Source organism: Dendronephthya gigantea, unplaced genomic scaffold (assembly GCF_004324835.1).
Source record: "Dendronephthya gigantea isolate DGI-Jeju-01 unplaced genomic scaffold, DenGig_1.0 000131F, whole genome shotgun sequence".
NCBI classification, from domain to species: domain Eukaryota; kingdom Metazoa; phylum Cnidaria; class Anthozoa; order Malacalcyonacea; family Nephtheidae; genus Dendronephthya; species Dendronephthya gigantea.
The window spans coordinates 485236-507569 of NW_021163141.1; the positions used below are offsets into that span (position 1 = coordinate 485236).

Genomic DNA, 22334 nt, shown 5'->3' on the forward strand with positions numbered 1-22334 from the left:
TCCAGGTCAATTGCCACCAGTGGCAGATAAGCCTCTTTATCATGCTAAACCATCAAATGCTGTTGGCGAACAAGGTTATCAAGCATATCATATGTTTGACAAAGTTGTTAAGCTCACAATAAATCAACGTGCAAGGTATGACATCTGAACAAATACAGTTCAGAGATTTGTTGTTACGACTTCGCAAAGGTGAGTCGACAGTCGATGACTGGAAATTACTTCTGACACGTCAACCATCAAATATCACCAATTTATGGGACTTTGAAGATGCTACTAGACTCTTCTATAGTAATGAACAAGTTGCAAATTACAATAATGAACAGCTAACAAAACTTGAGCATCCAATTGCCTATATTAATGCTCGCCATTCCTCTGCATTGGCCAAAAAGATGTCCTCAGATGATATGTCTGGGTTGGAACCTGTTGTGTTTCTAGCAAAAGGTGATAGAGTTATGCTAACCATGAATTTGTGGTCAAGTGTTGGCCTCTGTAATGGAGCTACTGGAACAGTTGTTGATATTGTCTATCAGAACAACCATCAACCACCTGACTTGCCTATCGCGGTCATTATTGAGTTTGAGAACTATAGAGGTCCTGTTTTTAATATGAACAAACCATCTTGCGTTCCAATATGTCCAATCACAGTCTTCTCACAGTCGGAAACTGGTTTTCATGAGCGGCAACAGCTGCCTCTGAGACTTGCCTGGGCTCTAACGATACACAAGAGCCAAGGACTTACAAAAGCTTGGATAGATATTGGGAAATCAGAAAGAACTGCTGGAGTTTCATACGTTGCCATAAGCAGAGTGAAGTCGCTTTCATCTTGCGTCATTGAACCCATGACATATGAACGATTAACAAGTTTGAAATCATCGGCTAATTTACAATACAGGCTTGAGGAGGAAATTAAACCGCCTAGATCGTTTAGCACTGACTACCAATAGCAGTGCATTATAATTGACAAACCATGGAGTTTGAAATTAGACGGTATACTGTTACTTGTCGGTCGTACGGCATCCCTGGGCAACTGAACCAAATTTATTTGGCGGTCACGGGCCTGGTAGTTCCAAAAAAACGTAATTTAATTTGTTATTGAAGTGTTTTTCTACAAAAGCATTAACGAACAATTTATCAAGTAATCCAAATGAACTAATGGTATAAGCAGTTGCCATGCCAGTATTGCAGTAATATATTAAATGTGATGAGATGAACTTCAACTTAAAGAGAACTATTTTTCAAGCATTCGTAGTTTGACTTTGGACAAAATACACAGATACAGTGTTATTTGTCGGAATTCTCCATTGTGATCTGTTGTTGTGTTGTGATGTGTAATGTTAACTAATGTAATGTAATGTGATGTGTATAATGTTACTAATGAGTAATGTGATGTGATGTAATGTACTGTATGTGTAATGTTAACTTTCTTTATCTATTCATGTACAATGATACTTTGAAAAACGGAAGGTATCGAAAGGCGAACTTCTAATTTTAAAATGTCTCATTGTTGATTTTATGTTTATGATATTGTTATAAAGAATTTTATAATATAAGAAATTTTGGTGAAAAAGACCACGCGTATTATTGTGTTTTATAGACCACTGATCTATATAGGCATACGCTGGCGTCATGCCATGACTCTTTCAAATGTTAGGTAATCTAATATGTCAAATATCCAATATTTCTGTGCCGCGACTGTACCCACAGTCTAGATTTCCAAACGTAATAATCTTTGAGAACTCAGATTAGCTTGCAGTTTTGCATGACGTTTTTGCATGACACAAAGACTGAGTTTCTGATTATTGGTTTGAGACAGCAGCTGTCTAAGGTGACCGCTAACTCCATCAAGGTCGGAGAATCCATGATTATGCCGATATCATCTGTGCGTAACCTCGGTACTTGGTTCGATAATCAAATGTCAATGAGTGTCCACGTTGGGAAAGTTTGTAGCAAGGCATTCCATAGTTTGTATAACATCCGTCAAATTCGAAAGTTTTTAACTCCTGACTCGACGAAAACACTAATTCACGCCTTAGTCACTTCACATCTTGACTATTGCAACTCTTTGTTATATGGTATACCTCAGTACCAATTTAATCGACTGCAGCGAGTTTTGAACGCTGCTGCTCGAGTTGTCTGTGTTGTTCCTAAGTTTGGGCATATCTCACCAATCTTAAAGCCTAAAGGAGCTGCATTGGTTACCTGTTCGATATCGCGTGGAGTTCAAAATTGCTCTCCTTGTTTTCAAAGTGTTACATGGGGAGGCACCTGCATACCTTGTGAACTTGCTTCAATTAAAGGACGTAGGAACCTATCGTCTAAGATCTAGCGGGCAGAAACTACTCGTTGTTCCTAGAACAACTTGTAAAACATTTGGAGACGGTGCTTTTTTTAAAGCTGGTCCTGTTGTGTGGAATAGCTTGCCTCTTAATATAAGAGAAATCTCTAATGTTTTAACATTTAAGAAACATTTAAAGACCTTTTTGTTTACAAAGGCCTTCGGGTAATAGAAAGACTTGTAGTTTTTAGCTTTATGATTTACTATTTTGGATTTCTGTAAAGATATATTTTTATACATATATATTTTATATAAGTTAGATAACAATGGTTGTAAATTGTAAACTGCGCTTTAGAATATTTATAGTTTTAGCGCAATATAAACACTTTTTAAATTAAATTAAATTAAAATTAAATGAAGGCAGCACTTCCCTTGCGATAGTAAAAAACAGTAAATAGACGTGCATGATGTCATGCTCGGTACTGTGACAGTATTGGTCGAAATATATCACGTGACATCCGGGCAAGTCTGCTGTTCAAATCAGCAGGGTTCGAACAGTGAACTCAAATAAAACTGGAACGCTCACTCTATGACTTTCCCTCATTGATGAGTGAAGCCAAGATGGCGGATCATGATGCCTTTCTTGTAGGTATGATCCAGGCCTCTGGCGCGGAAACTTCAAAGGAAAAATCAGAATTCCCGACAAAATTTCCGCGTGGAGGCCTGAATCATACCTACAAGAAAGGCTTCATGATCCGCCATCTTGGCTTCAAACTTCCGGCAGAGTGAGCGTTCCAGTTTTATTTCAGTTCACTGGGTTCGAATCATTCGGTATCTCATTCTCAGATCACAGTGAACAGTTCAGTGTGTATTCGTTTCAAGCAGAAAAAAATAACGGTATGTTGCATTGTTTATATTGTAATTTTTTGTGACTTTAACCATGTTACTGCCCGATTCCACGTATATTGGATAGTCGAATTAGTCTTTTGCTAGAGTCACAGTGCGACCGCACTGGCGTGTGTTAAATTGTATTTTATAAACACATTTGATTAGGGCCATTTATACCAGCGAAAATAAGCCGCGGCTTAAATAAGTCGCGAGGAACTCGTATGGACGGTCAATTTGTTCACAAGCCGCGGCTAAAATAAGCCCAGAGTTGAAGCCTAGACTTAAATAAGCCGCGGCTTGTTGTAAATTGACTGTTTATACGAGTTCTTCGCGACTTATTTAAGCCGCGGCTTTCGCTCGTATAAATGGCCCTATTGTCATTGCCTTTGCTTTAGGCTTTTACAAGTTTTATGTATTTTTATTGGATTAAATATTAAATTATAGTTTACATTTTACTAGATGGATGAGAAAAATCAACAGAACCAAGCTTCAGCAGGTACGTTTACTTTTGGGATTTTTAATACTCTGAGAAGAGGCCTGATCATAAATAGCTTTTCTGTACCGCGATAGCGAACGACGATAGCGAACTTGTTTGATGCGGATAAACACTTGCCAAACAACATGTTTGATAGACACGGAAAGCTTACAAGAACATACTTTAAAAAAACGAAAAGGTTACTACGCTTTCCAGTTGAATTTAGAATGACAATACTAGTTTTGTCCCAGACTCCGAAAAGAATTTATTTTGTGCGAGAAAGGTATTCTTTCTTGATAAAAATGCGTGGATTTTTTGGGGAAAAGTTGAGACCTCTGCCTCTGCCAGCAGGGAAAGGAAAAAGTCACGAAATACACAAGTTTTTACGACATACCGTGGATTTTCTATGCAGAGCCGAACTTTGTGCAGATTATATTAAGAATATTTGCGTGGAAAATTATCTGCAAAGGCAAAACGTTTCAGTCTCGGCTTTTTCAAGGCAATTTAGGTCATACCGCCACACCTTTATCTTTAGATTTAGTTGGTTCCACCATATATGTCAGCCTAAAAGCACTTAATTAAAGTGAAATACATTATCAAAATAACGGTGTTGTTTTGATAATGTATTTCACTTTAATTAAGCGTTTTAGGCTGACATATGGGGTGGGACTAAATCTAAACAAAAAAGGTGTGCCCGTAGGCCTATAAATTGCCTTGAAAAACAACTGTTAAAATTTTAAACCTACATAGTGTCATAATAAAAATTTTACCAATATTAAAAGGTTATTTTGCGATGAATTTTTAGCTCAGCGGGCTAGACATTCCGCTGAAGCGTTCTAAAACTTTGACGTCGTTCTTAGAATTTTTCTTTAGATCTTTTAAAGTTTTTTTTCCTGACCAATTGTAACTTTCCTAAAGTTTCAGGGATTAACCCTTTCCTGCATAAATTTTGATTTTTTAAGGAAAAAAATATCTGATGGCAAATTATACATATTTGGGCAGGCTCTTTGTCATCTGAATAATAAAAAAAAAAATTGGGGGGTTTTCGAGGGTATTTTGGAATTGTTGCTCTGGAGCAACATTGTGCAGAAATGGTAAAATAATATGGTAGTGTAAAAGAAACTAGAGACAGAGCTATATGTTCTGAAGTATCTTATTTACCTAGAGTAATCATGCTAATGACAATTATATACAATTATTTACAATGGAAGTCTTCAAAGACTTCTAAAACAGTTCTTCCCTATCACCAAGCATAGGTGGACTTAGCACTTTGAGATAGTGCTATATTGTTCTGAAGTCTCTTATTTTCCTGGAGTAATTATGCTATGGACTATGATTTACAATTATTTACAATACTATTTACAATTACTTACAATGAAAGTCTTTAAAACAGTTCTTCCCTCTCACCAAACATAGGTGGACTTGGCACTTTGTACATTGAATAAATGAATATCCTTTTGGACAATGGCGACAGCGCTGTTTTTTCTCACTAAAATCAGGCATATGTCCAACCCCATCATATCTCACATCAGCTATGGGAGTAGGGATTACATGACACTTGGTTTTCTTCTTTGGAGGGGGTGTCAAGGACGGTCGGCCGCGCTGTGGTTTTCTGACCTTGTCCACCATAAGTAGGGCAGTTGCAACTTGTGTCTGAAATTTTAGGAGATCCATTTGGGCTTTTCCTGGTACATTTTTCTGGGATGCATGTCTTCGATAGAGCAGCCAACCATTGACAATTGAAAGGTTGAGGCAATAGTATAGGATGTGCATGTAGAATTTTGTGGAGCGTAACTTGATTCGATACAAGGCCATCAGCATATCACATAAGTCGACACCACCCATGTGCTCATTATATTCCTCAACTATCTGGGGTCTTGGTATTTCAACATGCTTTTTCTCTTTCGTTGACCATCGCTTAGCTGGTGTTCCCATGGAATTTCCTACATGGTTGGAGATCAACTGAACCAAGCCATTATCCATCCATCTCACTATAGTAATATTTGTATCAGCATCAACACACCAGTCAGAAGAACCCCGTCCTTTCTTGCTCAACTCTTTTTTGTTGTTTAGCAATTTTTCCGCCCCTTTCAATCGATCAGCTCTAATCGTACCAACAGCCCAGATTCTTGCTTGTTCTAGATGCCGTAGTAGATGGACTGAGGAAAAATAATTGTCAAAATACACTTTGTGCCCAACATTCTTTGGAAGGGAACTACACAAATGCCTGACAACATTGCCACCTACTCCTAGGAGGGGATCATCGTCCTCTGATCCAGAGCCACTTCCAGTGTATATTTGAAAATCATACACCATGCCACTAACTCCACATCTTGCCCACACCTTTATACCCCATTTGTGTGGCTTCTTTGGGAGATATTGTCGTAGACCAGTTCTACACTTTGTAGGAATGATTTGTTCATCAATCGAGTGCTTTTCTTCCTGGGGGAGTAGCTTGCATTTCTCCAAGACGGAATCAATCACTGGTCTCACTTTGAATAATTTGTCGTGGTTGGGATTATCTCTTGGGAGCATTTCTGTATTGTCATTGCAATGCAGGTACTGCTTCAGCTTGTCGAACCGGCCCACACTCATTGTGTCAGCAATCGATGGAATACGAGTGCCATTGCTCCAATACATTCTATACTGAGGTTGCTTGATTACACCCATCATCAACAGTATTCCAAAATACTGCTCTAGTTCATGTTTGGTCATCTGAACTGATTTTCCACTTTTTTGCACCGAATACAGGTTACTTTGATCAACAATATGATCAAGAAGTTCATTGCCAAAAAATTGTTTGAAATATTCAATGGGTGTCAGTTCATTTTCAGGTGGATCAGGAAAGGGGGCTCCAGTAAACATAGTATCAACATCAGCTGGCAATTTTCTCTGCCATCGGTAAGATGTTTCTTTACTTTTATTCTTTGAGCTCTTTTCACCTGATGGTTGTGGTGCATCATTATTTTGCTCTTCATCCTCTGAATCATAATCACTTGATTCATCAACATCATTGTCGGAATAAAAGTTTCATCATTTGACAAACCCAGATTTTCTAAGGCCTGTTCTGAATTGTCCTCCTCTGAACTGCTATCATCACCAGGGACAATTACATTTGTGATCCTTGTTTCAGTGTGTATGCCGCTATCTGTCAACCGAATTCTTTGATTACGACTCTTCCCATAAAAACTTGCTGTTGAAATACTATTTGCCATTTGCCTAAAAAACACAAAAATTCAAATTATATCATGTGAAGCCAGCAAGTATTGTTGATACCCCACTGTATCTGTATTCTAGCATTCAAAATATGAAAAATATAATCATTTCGTTTGAATAGCACCATATTTTTGCCTATATTTCATTGAATTCAATACATAAACGCTTTACACGCTTTTTTAAGTGTATATAAGGTCATATTTTGTAGTAAAAGCCGTCGAAAACCATGTGGTTCTTTACTAATTTGTATACATATTTGTATCCCGTACAGCCGTACTGCATGATGTTGCTTCACAGCAACGATTAATAATGCATTATTTTCGTCAAAATAAATCGCAAAATCTGTCCAAAGAGTATTCAAGATACATCAATATACTATTAAATATAATATTTCAATATAAAACTCAAGTAAAACACAGCTTACCTTAGTGTTTAATTACATTGAAGTTTGAGCGTCGTGACAGTCCGCCATTTTACAGCGTGGTCGAAGAAAATTTATTCAGAATACTTTGTATAAGCAAAATATAGCTATCCCTGCATGCATAATAAATTGTTAGATGCTTCTCTTGAACCTACAGGGGACCCACGATGATAACAGCTAATTGCCGAATTTTAATTAAATTATGAAAGATTGTTGCTCAGGAGCAACACTGTGCAGGAAAGGGTTAAACGAACCTCGTTCCGTTTCATACGCCGTACTTCACATGTGCCCAATACACTGATTAATGACAATAGATAATGAGGTAAAATGCCTCACAACTATTGTTTCAAATTTATTCTGCACAAGTAAATTAGTGAAATACGGCGTATGAAACGGGCCTTAGAGGTTAGAGGTGAGGTTATGAATGGAATCTGTTTATTGTTTTAATGCATATGTGTTTTTTTAACTATAAATGCCAGACAGCCTGGCATCTAGCATTTTGAAAACTACGGTGGTTCAGAAGGGACATGGTGTTTACACTCAATTACGTTGCACATTTTTATTTACATTGCGACTAAGGTTGCGAGTTTCCACTTACGTCGCGCGTTACATTGCGACTTATACGTTGCGAGTTTCTATTTACGTTGCGAGTTGCCTGGCGAGATTCTATTTACGTTGCGCGAGTTACGTTGTCACCTACGTTGCGAGTTACGTTGCGACTTACGTTGCGAGTTACGTTGCCACTTACGTTGCCATTTACGTTGTCACCTACGTTGCAAGTTACGAGTTAGGTTGCGACTTTCTATTTCCGGTTTGTTCGCTTAAGATTTCCGGGTTGAATTTTAAATTTTGATATATTTAATATTTATTCGCTTAATTAAAGATGGCTGCAGCTGCAAAGGCTGTTTCGAGCACAATGTCAAAGATAGATCAGGCATGTATATATCAGTTTGAGAGTTATCACTTACGCTAAATTTTACTGACGGTAAATTACTAAATTTTACAGGTCTATAATTTTTTGAAGAAAAGGAACGTTAGTGAGGCTACATGCCAAAAGTTTAAAGCTGAGAAGGTATATTAATTGAAACTATAAAAAAGGTCGTATTAATTATTAAAACATTGCTTAGTGAGGAGTAATAATGTTGGTACAAAGCCCGCATATTTTGGTTAAGATTAAACCTCACATGTCAAGTCTGATTTGAGCATTCATGTGTCAAATTTCAATCGCCGGGGACTCACAGGTAAACATTGCATGAATATTTAATAACAGGAAGTAACTTGCACCAATCAAGCCTCTTCATTCGCTTCAATAGCTTGATAAGTTACAGTGGCATTAAGTTATTAAATATTCATGTCATTTTTACATGTGGAGTCGCCAATTTGGCTTGATATGGTCTTTATGAACCCTTTATTCAAAATTCTCAGGCCTAAATAATAAAATAAAGGTTAAAATTATATGGAGCACAATATGTTATTTAACTGCCTAAAACCATAGACAATCCAGAAGACAGGGACTGGGAACGCTATTGTTTTCGCGTGCGCTCTCCGTGATATGGCCGGCATATTTTGCGGGCTCATGTAGTCCAAGATCAAAATGGCGGAGGCTATTCTTATTTATTCGTTCTTAAAGAACGAAGACGAAGAAACAAACATAAATTGGGATGCAATATTTGATGTTGAACAAGAAAACGAAAGCGAATACGAGTTTAGTAGTGAAGATGGCGAACCGATGAATGTTCAAGGCAAGATTTTTTTATGCTCATGTCACCTTGTGATTGTACACTTTGTAAATATGTGTTTTTACCACTGATCTGTGGTTTTTACACCTTACGAGCTTGATATATAATTTTATGTTTATATTATATCTGTAATGTTTGTATTCCTTGGAACATGTAGCTTAGTAAATGTTCACATATATCAGAAGCGCATCAACAAATGAGTAATTTATATCGCTTATACAAATAGTTTAGACGAAATTATAATGCTTTCAATATATATAAAATTTATTAAAATATATGTCACCTTTATTTGCAGGTGAAACATCAACTTCAACAGGGATAAGAAGTGTGAAGGAAACAAATCCTCGTGAGTTAACACTCATTGAGATTTAATTAGTTTACTGTGAATCACTGGATAAAACCATATAGCCAAGTGAAAAATAATGTCTTTGTGGATTGTCTGTTATGTAATATTATGGTCCATTGCTCTTACCAGTCACCACCCTTCTAAAAGTCTAATCATGAATACCATAGCATATCAAACTGATATGTGGTTTAAAACCATAGACAATCCAGACCAACATTGTTTTGGCAATGGGAGTGTCAGTTTTGAAACATACACAGTATATATGAAGAATAAGTATTGTGATATACGATAGACCTGACAGGCGCTTGTCGCACTGTTTTCAATATATGTAAAAAGAGATTAATATTTCCTACATTTTTCCCACACTGCATTGCATTTATTGTTTGACAATCCTGTGATGTAAGCACCTCTGAGGTCTATTAAACAATAATATAATACCCTGTACAAATTATTAGTTTTGTCTGTAAATAAAGTAATTGACCCTGTACACATCACTAATTATTTTGAAAATCTTGTAAAAAAGTAGATCAATTATATAAGAGATACATTATCTGAACATACAATATTTATGGCATGTATTATGCTATTGTCTGTCTTTCTCCTGATGGTTTGTGTTTATATATAGATTTGGGAATTTCTAAAAAAAAAGGTTCGCCTAGTAGCTACTCTCTTGCCGACTTATATAAAGATGGTGAAAAGATAATGGAGGAAACACTAACCAAAATCCAAACCGATCCATTTAACAAGATTAAAGGATCCCAACATGGACCGCAATTAATTTCCATCTCTGAGGCACTTTTAAAAAATCGAGTTTTGCTTGATGCGAAAATGTTTCGGCCAATTCTTGGTAAAATCTGGAATGCTGCCTCATCCGGTGATACGCGGAAACATCCTGCAAACCAGCGCGAGAAAATCTGGCATGAATTTCATACCCTTCGTTGTAGGAACGAATTTATCCGCGAATTACATTGCTTTCTGAATACAGCTTTACCTAAACAACCGTGTTCTACACTTTTCATACAAACTTTATTGGAAAAGTTGTTTGAAAAAATTGTACATTTAAGGGCGACCTCGACATCACACTCGGATAATGAAGATCTATCTGAGGAAAAAAGGATAACACCTGTAGAAGAAAATATTTTAAGATACGCTGCCGGTTTTGTGCCATTCTCGTTGAAGAGACAGTATATGAGGAGGCAGTCCAGCGACGCACAATTCGATGAGAAAATCGAATGTTTAAATGCTATTTCAGTCAGCAATGAAATAAGTAACCCGCAGACATTCCTGGAATACACGAAATCGTGGGTAGAAAAGCAAAACAGAGGAGGTTTGTTTCTGCTTAATAATGACGGGTATTTATTTTTTCGAGCAGTAGAACGTCACTGCAGAAAATATTTCCGGAAACAATGCATTAAAAGCATATCTGATTCATCAGATATCAAATCGCCAGTAATAAACGCGGTGGTTAATGACTAGGTCGCAATGGAGCATTGGGAGCATGCAACTGCAAAGCAGAACTCAGCAGTGTCACCTCTAGTTATGCAGATGTGCATAAAACTATGGGTGAATATAAGAGGACATGCGTTTGCGGCAAACTGGATAGAGGAGTTCAAACACCTGCAATCCAAACGAGCAGCAGGAAAGAAGGCCCTTCGCAAAGATCTGAAGAACATGAAAATATAAGTCCATGTTAATAAGCACCAGACTGCAGCATTACCAGGAAAGGTTACATACAAAATATTGTGAAATTCATTAATAATTAATGTTAACGTTTGAACCCAACCAAATTTCGTGAATTAGGTCACATGCACACCCTGTCTACCCCATACAAATTCGTTTGAATAATCGGAAAAATACAACCACTAGTATTTGTAACTGATTTGCATATCTATTCAAATCTTATTGATTACAAATTTATTTCACAAGTTGTTTACAACACGAGCGGCCGGTCAATACAACACGGCCGCTTGTATTGTAAACATTACATATTTATAAGCAATGGAGTTTCCCTGACATTTACCTGCGCTATAGGAAATTATCATTTCCTTTTCCTTTTGGGCAGTGGTTCGTCCTCAATGGTTTCTGGGATGCACACACCATGCTTTGTGTTACCTGTAACAGGAGCAAGTGCCTGTGATCCGAGAAGTCGTAGTGTACTTTCGTTCTGGTTAATTGAACTGTAGCACTGTCGGGTTGTCATTGCCTCCCTTCATCTGCCTGTGTTTTCCAAAATGTGATTCAATCGGGTCTTGGTTAAATCACTCGCTTAGATTAAACCTCAATCCAGGATAGCTAAGTAGGTACTTCGTTATTTCCACGAATGAATTAACTACAAACACAATTTTTGTATCAAGTTTTAGTTAAGCATTATTTATGTATGGTGTAAGACTGTATGATTAAATTTACGAAATTTTTTACCTGTCATCTTTAATCCCTCCGTTGTTTGGTGACTTAATTTCATTTTCATCTTTTGCTTTTCAGGGATTTCCGACAACGCATCTACTGATTTTGACCAGCCATCAATATAATTAAGAAAGTCTTCCTTCAACCACTAATAAGATAATTATATATTCATTTTTTATTCCGCATGTTCTTATAATATCCGCATATTATACAGATTGCATGTACCTTCAAACGAGGATCTTCTGGTGATCTATATGGAGCGAGATCAGACTTTTTTCTTCTCCTTGCCTCTGTCAACGATCTTGTGTTAAGCAGTCGAAGAATTTGTCGAACATTCGTACAAATGTAACTGTTCCCTTAACATTTTCACCATAAAACAAGTCCAGTGCGTTCGCAACAGAGGAGCTCAATACCTAAGAAAAGAAAAGGAACATTTTTATTGGTTTTGACACACGCACGCACACTTGAAACAATGGCGTACACAAACCTGACTAGCAAGATACACTTTTATCCGTGAATAAGGTGTCAGATAGATGTGTTCGTACTTAAGCTTTGGTACTATTTTCAATCCATCACGATTTAAATCATCCTTGTAAAGATTCAAATGTGTATCCAAGAGATGTCATATCCACTGTTCTAAATATGATGGGAATATAAAACCATTTCGTGATATTTATTATGTGTTATTCTTGGGAAATCCAGGAACATATCAGGTTCTCCTGATAGTATACTCCGCATCATTGTACTTACCCATAGTAGACGTGTCTTTTTATTCCATCCACTATTCTCCCAATTGTTTCTCACAGTTTTGAGGAGATGAGGTGCATCTGCTATAAAAAATAATTCTCTCTTGTCCGAACTATATACATTCTCTGTCTTGTACACAATTTCGGTGTGAAACGAAGTGAGACGGGCAATATGTATCTATTGTTTGTTGGGTATAATTTTCATTGCCATGCAGGGAGCAAATTCGGGTAGCTGGCGTGCTGGGTGGAGGGAGGGGGGAGGTTACCCTCCTCTGCTGGAGATTTTTTGGGGAGTGCCGGCGTGATAAAAGGCACAGAGTTAGTAAACGTAAGTAGTTCAGTGCCCCGAAATATACATGAACCTTGAACTTTTGTCAAGGGGGGCAGGGAGGGAGGGAGAAGAACTAGATGTAGGATATATGGGCTCCACATCTTTAAATAATGGCCTCCTTAAGTAAACGTGAGCCAGCACGCCGTTAGTGTCCATATATATATTATATATTATAATATATATATATATTATATATATATTATATATATATATATATACATATATATACACTAGAAATTTATTTCATCTTGAATGAAATCTAAGGTTCTTGGATAAAAAACCCCCATAGAATTTGAGTGGGGGAATGATTTGGGGCCGTCAAGCGTTTTGTTTTCCAATAAAAAGTGAACACAAGCTAGCTTTTAGAAATTTATTTGAATTAAGGCAAGGACGTGGTTAGCCAGCGAAACGAAATCTGTTTTAAATATCGCTTAATTTAAGTTTGATTGACATATATGTTTACAATGTTTACAAAGAAACGATTTTTTGGACTTTCCCCAACACATGCGCCTAATTCTGATTGGTCGGTTAAAATAGTTCTTATTAGGGGCGTTTAGGATGATAGAAGGGTCATTACTGCAGACCCTTTCTGGCGCAAGTACTTTAATTCGCTTCCAACGAAAGAGCCTGCTAGCAGGCTATTCTTAACCCATCTATAACTATAAGGGCAGTTAACACAAGCAATTTTTTGTAATGAATGGCCTATTATATGTGCCTGCATGCCTGTACGCTAAATGGAACCCAAACTGAGGGATTATAAAATTTGATAATTACATCATTCCCAGTGGCGTAGCCAGCCTGGCGATTTTGTCCCGCTATGTAAATTTCGAGTTAGTATAATTACTCATGTCTTTAGAAATCTATTGTTTTCACAGTCAGTGAACACCAAAATATTAGCATACCGGGACAAATCAACAGGCTGGCTACGCTACTGATCAATCCTACTGTCCCTAGCTATATTCAAGTTCCTACTGCTTTTCTATCATTTTGTGTGGATTTTAGATGGATGTTGCAGCTATAACAATGGCCAAAGATGAAGAAATTCACGGTTTAGGGTTAACACAAAGGGGAGACATATTAGCATTAAGAGCCTTCTGTAGAGAAAATAGTGAACCAAGGAAGGATGAGAGAAACGAGAAAAAGAGAAAACTTCTTGAAACCTTGAAGTCTAAGCTTCCAAGGAGTAAGAATTCCAAAAGAAAAGCGGAAAACAAACCTGAATCATTACCTGTTAAAATGTCACAACGCAAGATATCGATGGGATGGCAGCATTTTGATGACAAGCAAAACCGATATGTTCCGGTTCGTATGGGAAGAGGTGGAGGAACCCGGGATTTAGTTTTACCACTTTGTAGTACAAAAGAGGAAATACTGAAAGAAATGTTGGATATATTTTTCCCAAATGGAAAAAGTGTTTTTGGCAATGCTTCCACTATGAAATTCGTGTTGGGCAATTTCAAATGCGATGAAATTGACGATGGTGATTTTACTCTTGCAAAGTAAATTTCACATCACAAGTTGTCCAGAATACGGCTGTATTTATTGTCCAGATCTAAAGACACCGTGGAAAGCGTGCAATTAAGCGACAGTGAAGATGAATTACCATCTGCTTTTGGTGAATCTCAATCCAGTAGCATTCTAATTGAAACACCTCTTCCTGATGAGTCCCAGCCCAGTAATATTTTAATTGGGACACCTGTTTCTGGTGCACCCCACTCCAGTAGTATCCTAATTGGAACATCAGTAGAAAGAAGTAATCTAAGAGAAAAGCAAGATGAAGAATTCCGAAAATCCTTATTCAATGATCAGCAATTGGAATTTGAAAAACTACGTGACATGGAGCGAATGAGAGAAGAAATGGATAAGGAAGAAAGTCTGTACAAATCTCGATGTGAAAGAGTTCCTGTAGATTTCCACCTTCGTGTAAAGTTTCCTCTCTGTATGACTGGGTTGGATCACTTAGTTACTACCCTGCTCATTTTACTTTGTCCTCATGTGGAATACCTAAGCTGGATCCTGCTTCACCTATTTTATCAGTTGACCGAGCACTTGTTAGCATGGCAGCATGTGATGAAGAAACAACGCTTCCTGTTATGGATTTTGATGAAAATCTGCCTCCACACAAATGTTCAAGTAAAATTACCATCCCCTGTATAACGGAAAACATTCCGGACGTGTTATTAGAAGATGATGAATCGTTAGTTCCTTCTTAAGCTATTTGTAATTTCCCTAAGTGCTGTTCTGGGCCAGATTAACTTAGTTTGTTTCTTTTTAGGGGCGAAGTCCAGACTGATTTTACCCAAAATCAAGTTAGCAACAGCGAAATTCATGAAGCCACTGCCGTACAACACACAAAGCATATATATTTGTTTGTCAATGAATGTTCTCCGGATTTATTGAGCTTTCTACTCGGTGCTTCGAGTCTTCTTCAGAATATCGAAATTATTTACATGTGCCTAGCTTTTATATATTTAAGTTTCACGCTTTTTTTTAAGACTTTGTATACGTCTAAGAGAGTCTGAGAGCGTCTAATTGGTTGTTTTGATGTTGATCTGATATGAGCGGTAGTTGAGGGTGCGTTGTCATGGTTGACTGCATTTCGTTGTGAGGCATGGTCGCTGTGGAATGATCATCAATATATGAACGAAATGCAGTCAACCATGACATATATATATATATATATATATATATATATATATATATATATATATATTAATATATATATATACACCCATTTGCAAAAACGTTGGCCGCAGATAGATATATAGATAGATACTCAAAATCTAATTAGAAATGCATATGCTGTGTAAAATGATTGAAATCTCATGCAAATGTAATCATATGCAATTATAATTAGACTTCGAATATCTATCTATCTATCTATCTGCGGCCAACGTTTTTGCAAATGGGTGTATATATATATATATTAATATATATATATATATATATATATATATATATATATATATATATATATACCGGGTGTCCCAAAAAAAAGTACTCCGGTTTTATTCATAATAGCTTCTAAACTAGCTAAGCTATTAAACTGAAATAACTTTCACTAGATAGAGGGAAGACTAACTTAGATTTTGATATATTACAGTTGTATTTTACTTAAAAACTTACGGAGATATCAATGTTCAAAATTGGTAGCATATTTCTGGATGTGTCTAAATTATGCAAAAAACGCCGAATCAAATATTAATCAAGCTTTTCTTAACATGCGCTATTAGCAGCAAATAAATGATACTTGACAAATTGTTTATTATGGAACGAAGTATTATTATTTAATGGAGAAAATAATACAGCCTTTTTGCAATTACACATATAACAGTATCAGCGCTATTGTTTTCATTACGTTTTGTTCGAAAAATGTTGGATGTACCTGGGGAGTTGCATGTTGTGCCTTATGGAATTATGGTTTGAATGTGTTTTATTTTGAGTTTATCCTGAACATGCGAAGATTAAGTAAAGATCAAAGAGTATGGGTGTGTTTAGAGCATGCAAGATTTCAGAACGCGGCAGAAGTTAGAAGACGATGGCCGAGTCGTTGGGGTAATATTCCTGCTGCAACGAAACGAACAATCAGCACAACATATCGGAAGTTTCTGCGAGAAGCGACATGCCACGATTTAAATAAAGGTCGAAGTGGTCGACAAAGAACCGCAAGGACGCCAGAGAATATCGAACTTGTACGCGAGTCTTTATCGCAACATGGCAAAAGATCTTCCCGACGAAACGGGCTTGGGTTAAGTCGAAGTTCATTTCACCGAATTGTTAAATTAGACATTAAATTCCACCCATACGTTATGATTAAACGGCAGAAGTTAAGGGAAGGTGATCCTGTACAACGAATGGCATTTTGTAACCGACTCGTCGATACATTTGAACAGAACCCGCAATTTCTTGATCAGTTGATTGTATCTGACGAAGCAGTCTTTAGTTTAAAGTCAGAAGTAAATACGAGAAATGTTATAAAGTATGCACCCTATGGAAACGGACATCCTGAAGACCATTACGTTGAATTTGCTCAAGGTACCGATCAAGTGATGGTATGGGTTGGTCTTACTCGAGCAGGCGTTGTTCTTGGTCCACATTTTGCAGAGAGAAACCTCGATACAAGAGAATATTTACGTATTATGCGTTACCATGTTATACAGAGGGACTTACACGTTCATAACATTGATAAGAATAACATGTGGTGGCAACAAGATGGGGCTCCAGCCCATACCAGTAATGCAACAATGCAATACCTTCGCGGACAGTTTCCTCTTCGACTGATGAGCAAACGTGGGGATTGGCCATGGCCCCCTCGCTCTCCAGACCTGGCAATATGCGACTTTTTTCTTTGGGGATACCTTAAGCAGCAAATTTGGAATGTACCACACGATCAGCAACCGCAGAATTTAGAAGAGCTTCGCAACTCAATCGTAACAGCATGCCGTAATCTAGAACAACGATGGATCCATGACTCCTTCGACGCAATGGTCTCACGGGCTAGGCAGTGCATTCGTGTTGGGGGACACGCGATTCCGAACGAATAAATCTTCCTTGTTTTCTGTAACTAATAATACTTCGTTTCATAATAAACAATTTGTCAAGTGTCATTTATTTACTGCTAATAGTGCATGTTTCAGTTGAGAAAAGCTTGATTAATATCTGATACAGCGTTTTTTGCATAATTTAGACACATCCAGAAATATGCTACCAATTTTGAACATTGATATCTCCGTACGTTTTTAAGTAAAATACAACTGTAAAATATTAAAATCTAAGTTAGTCTTCCCTCTATCTAGTGAAAGTTATTTCAGTTTAATAGCTTAGCTAGTTTAGAAGCTATTATGAATCAAACCGGAGTACTTTTTTTGGGACACCCGGTATATATATATATATATATATATATATATATATATATATATATATATATACTTGGAATACTTTCAATATTGTTTTTCAGTAACGAATTTCTGGTTCACAACAATGAAGACGACTTACACGATGTGTCGCGTCGATTCAGGTAAAAATACATGATAGGATACATAATTGTTCAATTATCTTTATATGCTTTCCATATAATGACGTTTTCTATTTATCAAGTTATTTTAAAATCAAGGCGAAGGAATTTGCCTTAAAAAAATGGCAAAATGTTTTCCCTTCAATCTCTTAAGGGAATTCATAGAGTAAATATAATCGCCCAGGGACCTCCATTTAAAGAACGATTCTCATCTTCATCAGGGGCCGGTTGTTCGAAAGGCGTTTAGCTTAAACGGTGGACAAGCCAAAGTTTAAAAATACTCTCATACATCTTGTGAATGACTGAACCTACATCTAATGCATTTAATATATACTTGTATGGTGGCCGATAGCTATCATAGAAAATTTTGATTAAATCAATATGAAATTTTCAAAAATATATAAATAAAACGAAATAAAATAAAAAACAAATGATAAAGCAAATTAAATTTCAAATAAAATGAAAATAAAGTGCTTTTAAAATCAAAGGCAAAGCCAAATTAAATTGAAATTAAAGATACTACCGGCCGAGCGCTATCAAAGCAAAATCAAATTGAAATAAAATGAAATTTCTTACCGGCCGAGCGCTATCATAGTACACCGTGAAGCTTTGCGCCGCTTCGCTACTACAACTACTACAAGTACCCAGGCCCTTGCGAGAGAAGCCATTTTCAAGATGGCTTCTTCATCAAACGAAAGGGTTAGAAACACTGCTTGGGAAGACGACTGTGCGCTTAAAGAAAATATGGAAAACTATGTAAGACAGGGCATCACACGAAAGGAAATGCTGGATTTTTTGAAGCGTGATTTTCCTGAGTATGCTTGGAGTATTCCGACGCTCGATAGGAGACTTCGACACTTCGATATAAGATACATCGATATGTTGCACAGTTAATCCAGCTCTGCAAGCTTGTTTAATCCAAGTAGTTTGCAGAACTGATTGCAAACATGGGAGAGACAAAAGCTATGTATGGCATTTGCCGATAGATTTCCAGTGCAAAATAGAAATTCTCCTTCTGATGAAGATTCTTTGGTGGCAACTTCTGGATCAAAGAGAGTGTAACCACATCCCTGAATGTCCAAGACCATCAATTGTTGCTCGGACCTTGCAAAAGTGTAGTGTACAAAACACTGTGCTTTCTGACTAATTTCCCCATTCAACTCTTGGCTGCAGATATCTCCATTATTGTTTACATATTTGTCGAATGTACCAGGCACAAATTCTTCAACCGTTACACATTCGCCTGCAGAGATACCATAGTATATCTTATTATACTTGAAGGTCGGACCAAATTTATCCACTATGCCTTTTGTAGTGATTTCTTTTTCCAGTCTCACGGTGAAATTTCTGGCTAGATTGTGCATTTGCACAACCTTTTTAGTATGTTGCTCGACTGTTTGACCCAGAACTTCAATATCTGACTTGGTCTGGTCGAGATATTTTTTCACGACCCATGTGATACCATCAAACCCTTTGGTGACACTTGTCGCTTTAAAGGCTTGCCGGAATCCCCCTTTGTCGAACGGATCCGCTTCAATAACGAATGCTGCTTTCACAGGTGTCGGGTTCCATGCTAATTCTGCCATATCAAAACTATGAATAATTACTTCGTTAGTCTGGCTTGACCTTATCTCTCTTCCCAGCTTTAACATTTCCACAGCCGATATGCTGCGCGGTATGAATTTACTTGTAGTTGGTTGAATTTCTTTTACTTTGGTCGACTTTACTGGCGACGAGACGGCAGTCTTTCGTTTCTTTTTGGGGACATTGATCACTGTAACATCGGCGACTTTGCTTTCGCCCTCAATAAAACGCACGTGAATGACGCTGAGATTCGGGATTTGTTTAACAGACGAACATGAGGGGCCCTGTTCGCCTGCTAGGACATCACAAACAGCACTTTCACTCACATCAAAATGATGTAAACACGCACTTTTTATGTTTTCAATAGTCAACTCCTCGTACTCGAATGGCACAAATTCCCTCGCACCGACTCGTTGATATTTTTGCGCTTTCCCGGCAACGTCGGCACTCAATCGTTGAACTGTCATAGACTCTTCTTCCAAAATCTTCGCATTGGGCCTTTTGTTCCCTCTCTTTGCTGTCATTTGTTTTTGAAAGTTTTTCCAAGCCGCCCGGTCACCCATGCTTATATTAGCTTCGACTTCGATCGGAAAAAGTGTAAATTAGCTGCAAGGGTCTGGGTACTTGTACTAGCGGCGCAAAGCTTCACGGTGTACTATGATAGCGCTCGGCCGGTAAGAAATTTCATTTTATTTCAATTTGATTTTGCTTTGATAGCGCTCGGCCGGTAGTATTTTTAATTTCAATTTAATTTGGCTTTGCCTTTGATTTTAAAAGCACTTTATTTTCATTTTATTTGAAATTTAATTTGCTTTATCATTTGTTTTTTATTTTATTTCGTTTTATTTATATATTTTTGAAAATTTCATATTGATTTAATCAAAATTTTCTATGATAGCTATCGGCCACCATATACTTCCATCGACAATTAAACAATTTACATCGAAAAATTTCAGCTCAGTTGTTCAATAAATAGATAATTTGGTTTTCCATTTTGAACTTATCCACCGTTTAAGCTAAACGCCTTTCGAACAACCGGCCCCAGGGTCTTTATATCGAACCTACATTATGATGGAGCAAGCTCATTTATTAAAGATAATGAGCATGAGCATGTACGTGTACGACATCAATATGCGACGATGTACGGCTATCATATAGGTCTTGAATCATATATATCAAATACATATATATCATATAATGTCAATTTGTGTTGTCGCCAGTCTGAACTCATTGCTATTTTATATTTTTGTTAAAAGATTTTCTCTTAATACAAAACGTATAACATATTCTTTATAATTCGGCTTTTCCTATGTGCATGGAGTCACAGCAATGCAATGTTGGTATTTTTCAGAGTCATTAAACTGAGGCGAGTGAACATAGTTCGAGATATGGTGGAAATCTTCTAGGACGAGACATTAATGGGAAGTGAAATTAAAGTTGCGATGATTAATGGTTCTGGGGAAAGGGAATTAGGAGAGGATAATCAAGGTGTCTTCCGCGATGCACTTTCAGCATTTTGGTCACAGTTTTATGACTCGTGCACTGTCGGAGAGCAAGAACGTGTACCCGTCGTACGACACGACTACCAAGTTCCAGAGTGGACTGCGATAGCTAGAATATTAGTCAAGGGCTACAAGGAGGTGAAATTTTTCCCGATTAAACTAAGCAAAATTTTCATATCTGCGATCTTGTTCAACGAGAAAGAAATAACGAAAGATTTCTTGATTGAATCGTTCTTGTGTTACATCTCGAGTGATGAGAGGGACCTTGTTAGCGAAGTTCTAGCAAATAAGAAACTAAGTGATGAACAAAATGAAGAATGGGAAGATTTCCTCGAAAGATTTAAATGTCGAAAAATACCCAAAGTAGAGGAAAGAATGGAGGTACTTCTGGAGCTATCTCACAAAGAAATGATCCAGGTAGCCCAATACATCATAGATAGTTGGAAAGAGCCTTTTAAGAAAATTCAAGCGTCAGGAATGTTATCCACGGTAGAAGATTTAAAGCAATTATACGAGAAGTCAAAACCGACCGTGAAAAAGGTATTAGGATTAATAGAGGCAACACCATCGAGCAACGCTCAAAGGGGCTGGACGATGAAAAGCTGGTCAAATTTTTACGCTTCTGTACGGGTGCAACCATCATCTGCATTGAGAAGATTACAGTTGATTTTACCAACCTCAATGGGTTAGAAAGGCGTCCTGTTGCTCACATTTGCGGTGCTTTTCTAGAGTTGCCAACAACCTATAATTCGTTTCCACAATTACGAGAGGAATTAAACAATATCCTGTCTAGTGAATTTTGGGACATAGACATTTGCTAAGTCGAGAGCAGTTCTGCGTATAGTAACTATTGTTCACAACAACAGTTCGCAACTTTTAGTAACCAACTTTTTAGATTTAACACTCAAATATGGGTAATCACTTTGTTAAGTTTCTGTTCACATTACTTAGTTTCTGTTCACATTACTTTTCATATTGGACAACATATAAGATAAACATTACGAATATATGCACCTGTGTGCACAAATGTTAGTGGAACGTTCGTTTCGGGACATACAACTGTTATGGTTACAATTACGATTAGGTTTTCGTTACCTTTAAAAATATCGCGATCAAACGTTTTTTCCGACAACCCATAATCACAATGAATTCCAAAATGCACTCAGTAATTTATCCGGAAGCATTTCTGACATGAAACACCTAAGACTAAACTACTTGTTTGTACTCGTTTGGCAAGTACACAAATTTCATGCGGATGAGGCAAATAAATTTGAATATGTTGATTCATACCCAAACGTTTCATCGCGGTATCACTAGAAACTAGTCTTAAGTTAGATACGTGCATGACATATGTTGAGTTGTATCTATCATTAATATATTTACCTTGGACTAAA

At 37.2% G+C, this 22334-nt stretch overlaps 3 protein-coding genes and 1 pseudogene across 3 annotated transcripts; 3 read left to right on the forward strand and 1 right to left on the reverse strand.

The window, feature by feature from the left end:
- Positions 1–389: 389 nt before the first annotated feature.
- Positions 390–944, forward strand: LOC114536152 (ATP-dependent DNA helicase PIF1-like). Its single transcript, XM_028557503.1, has one exon. The coding sequence runs from the start codon at positions 390–392 to the stop codon at positions 942–944; it is 555 nt and encodes a 184-aa protein (XP_028413304.1).
- Positions 945–5003: 4059 nt separating this feature from the next.
- Positions 5004–6278, reverse strand: LOC114536153 (piggyBac transposable element-derived protein 3-like). Its single transcript, XM_028557504.1, has one exon. The coding sequence runs from the start codon at positions 6276–6278 to the stop codon at positions 5004–5006; it is 1275 nt and encodes a 424-aa protein (XP_028413305.1).
- Positions 6279–8161: 1883 nt separating this feature from the next.
- Positions 8162–15501, forward strand: LOC114536164 (annotated as a pseudogene).
- Positions 15502–17771: 2270 nt separating this feature from the next.
- On the forward strand, positions 17772–22048 carry LOC114536156. The gene is made up of 2 exons (XM_028557505.1): positions 17772–17857; positions 20790–22048. Exon 2 carries the CDS (start codon positions 20857–20859, stop codon positions 21628–21630), a length of 774 nt encoding a protein of 257 aa, XP_028413306.1. The 5' UTR covers positions 17772–17857; positions 20790–20856; the 3' UTR covers positions 21631–22048.
- The last annotated feature ends 286 nt before the right edge of the window (positions 22049–22334 follow it).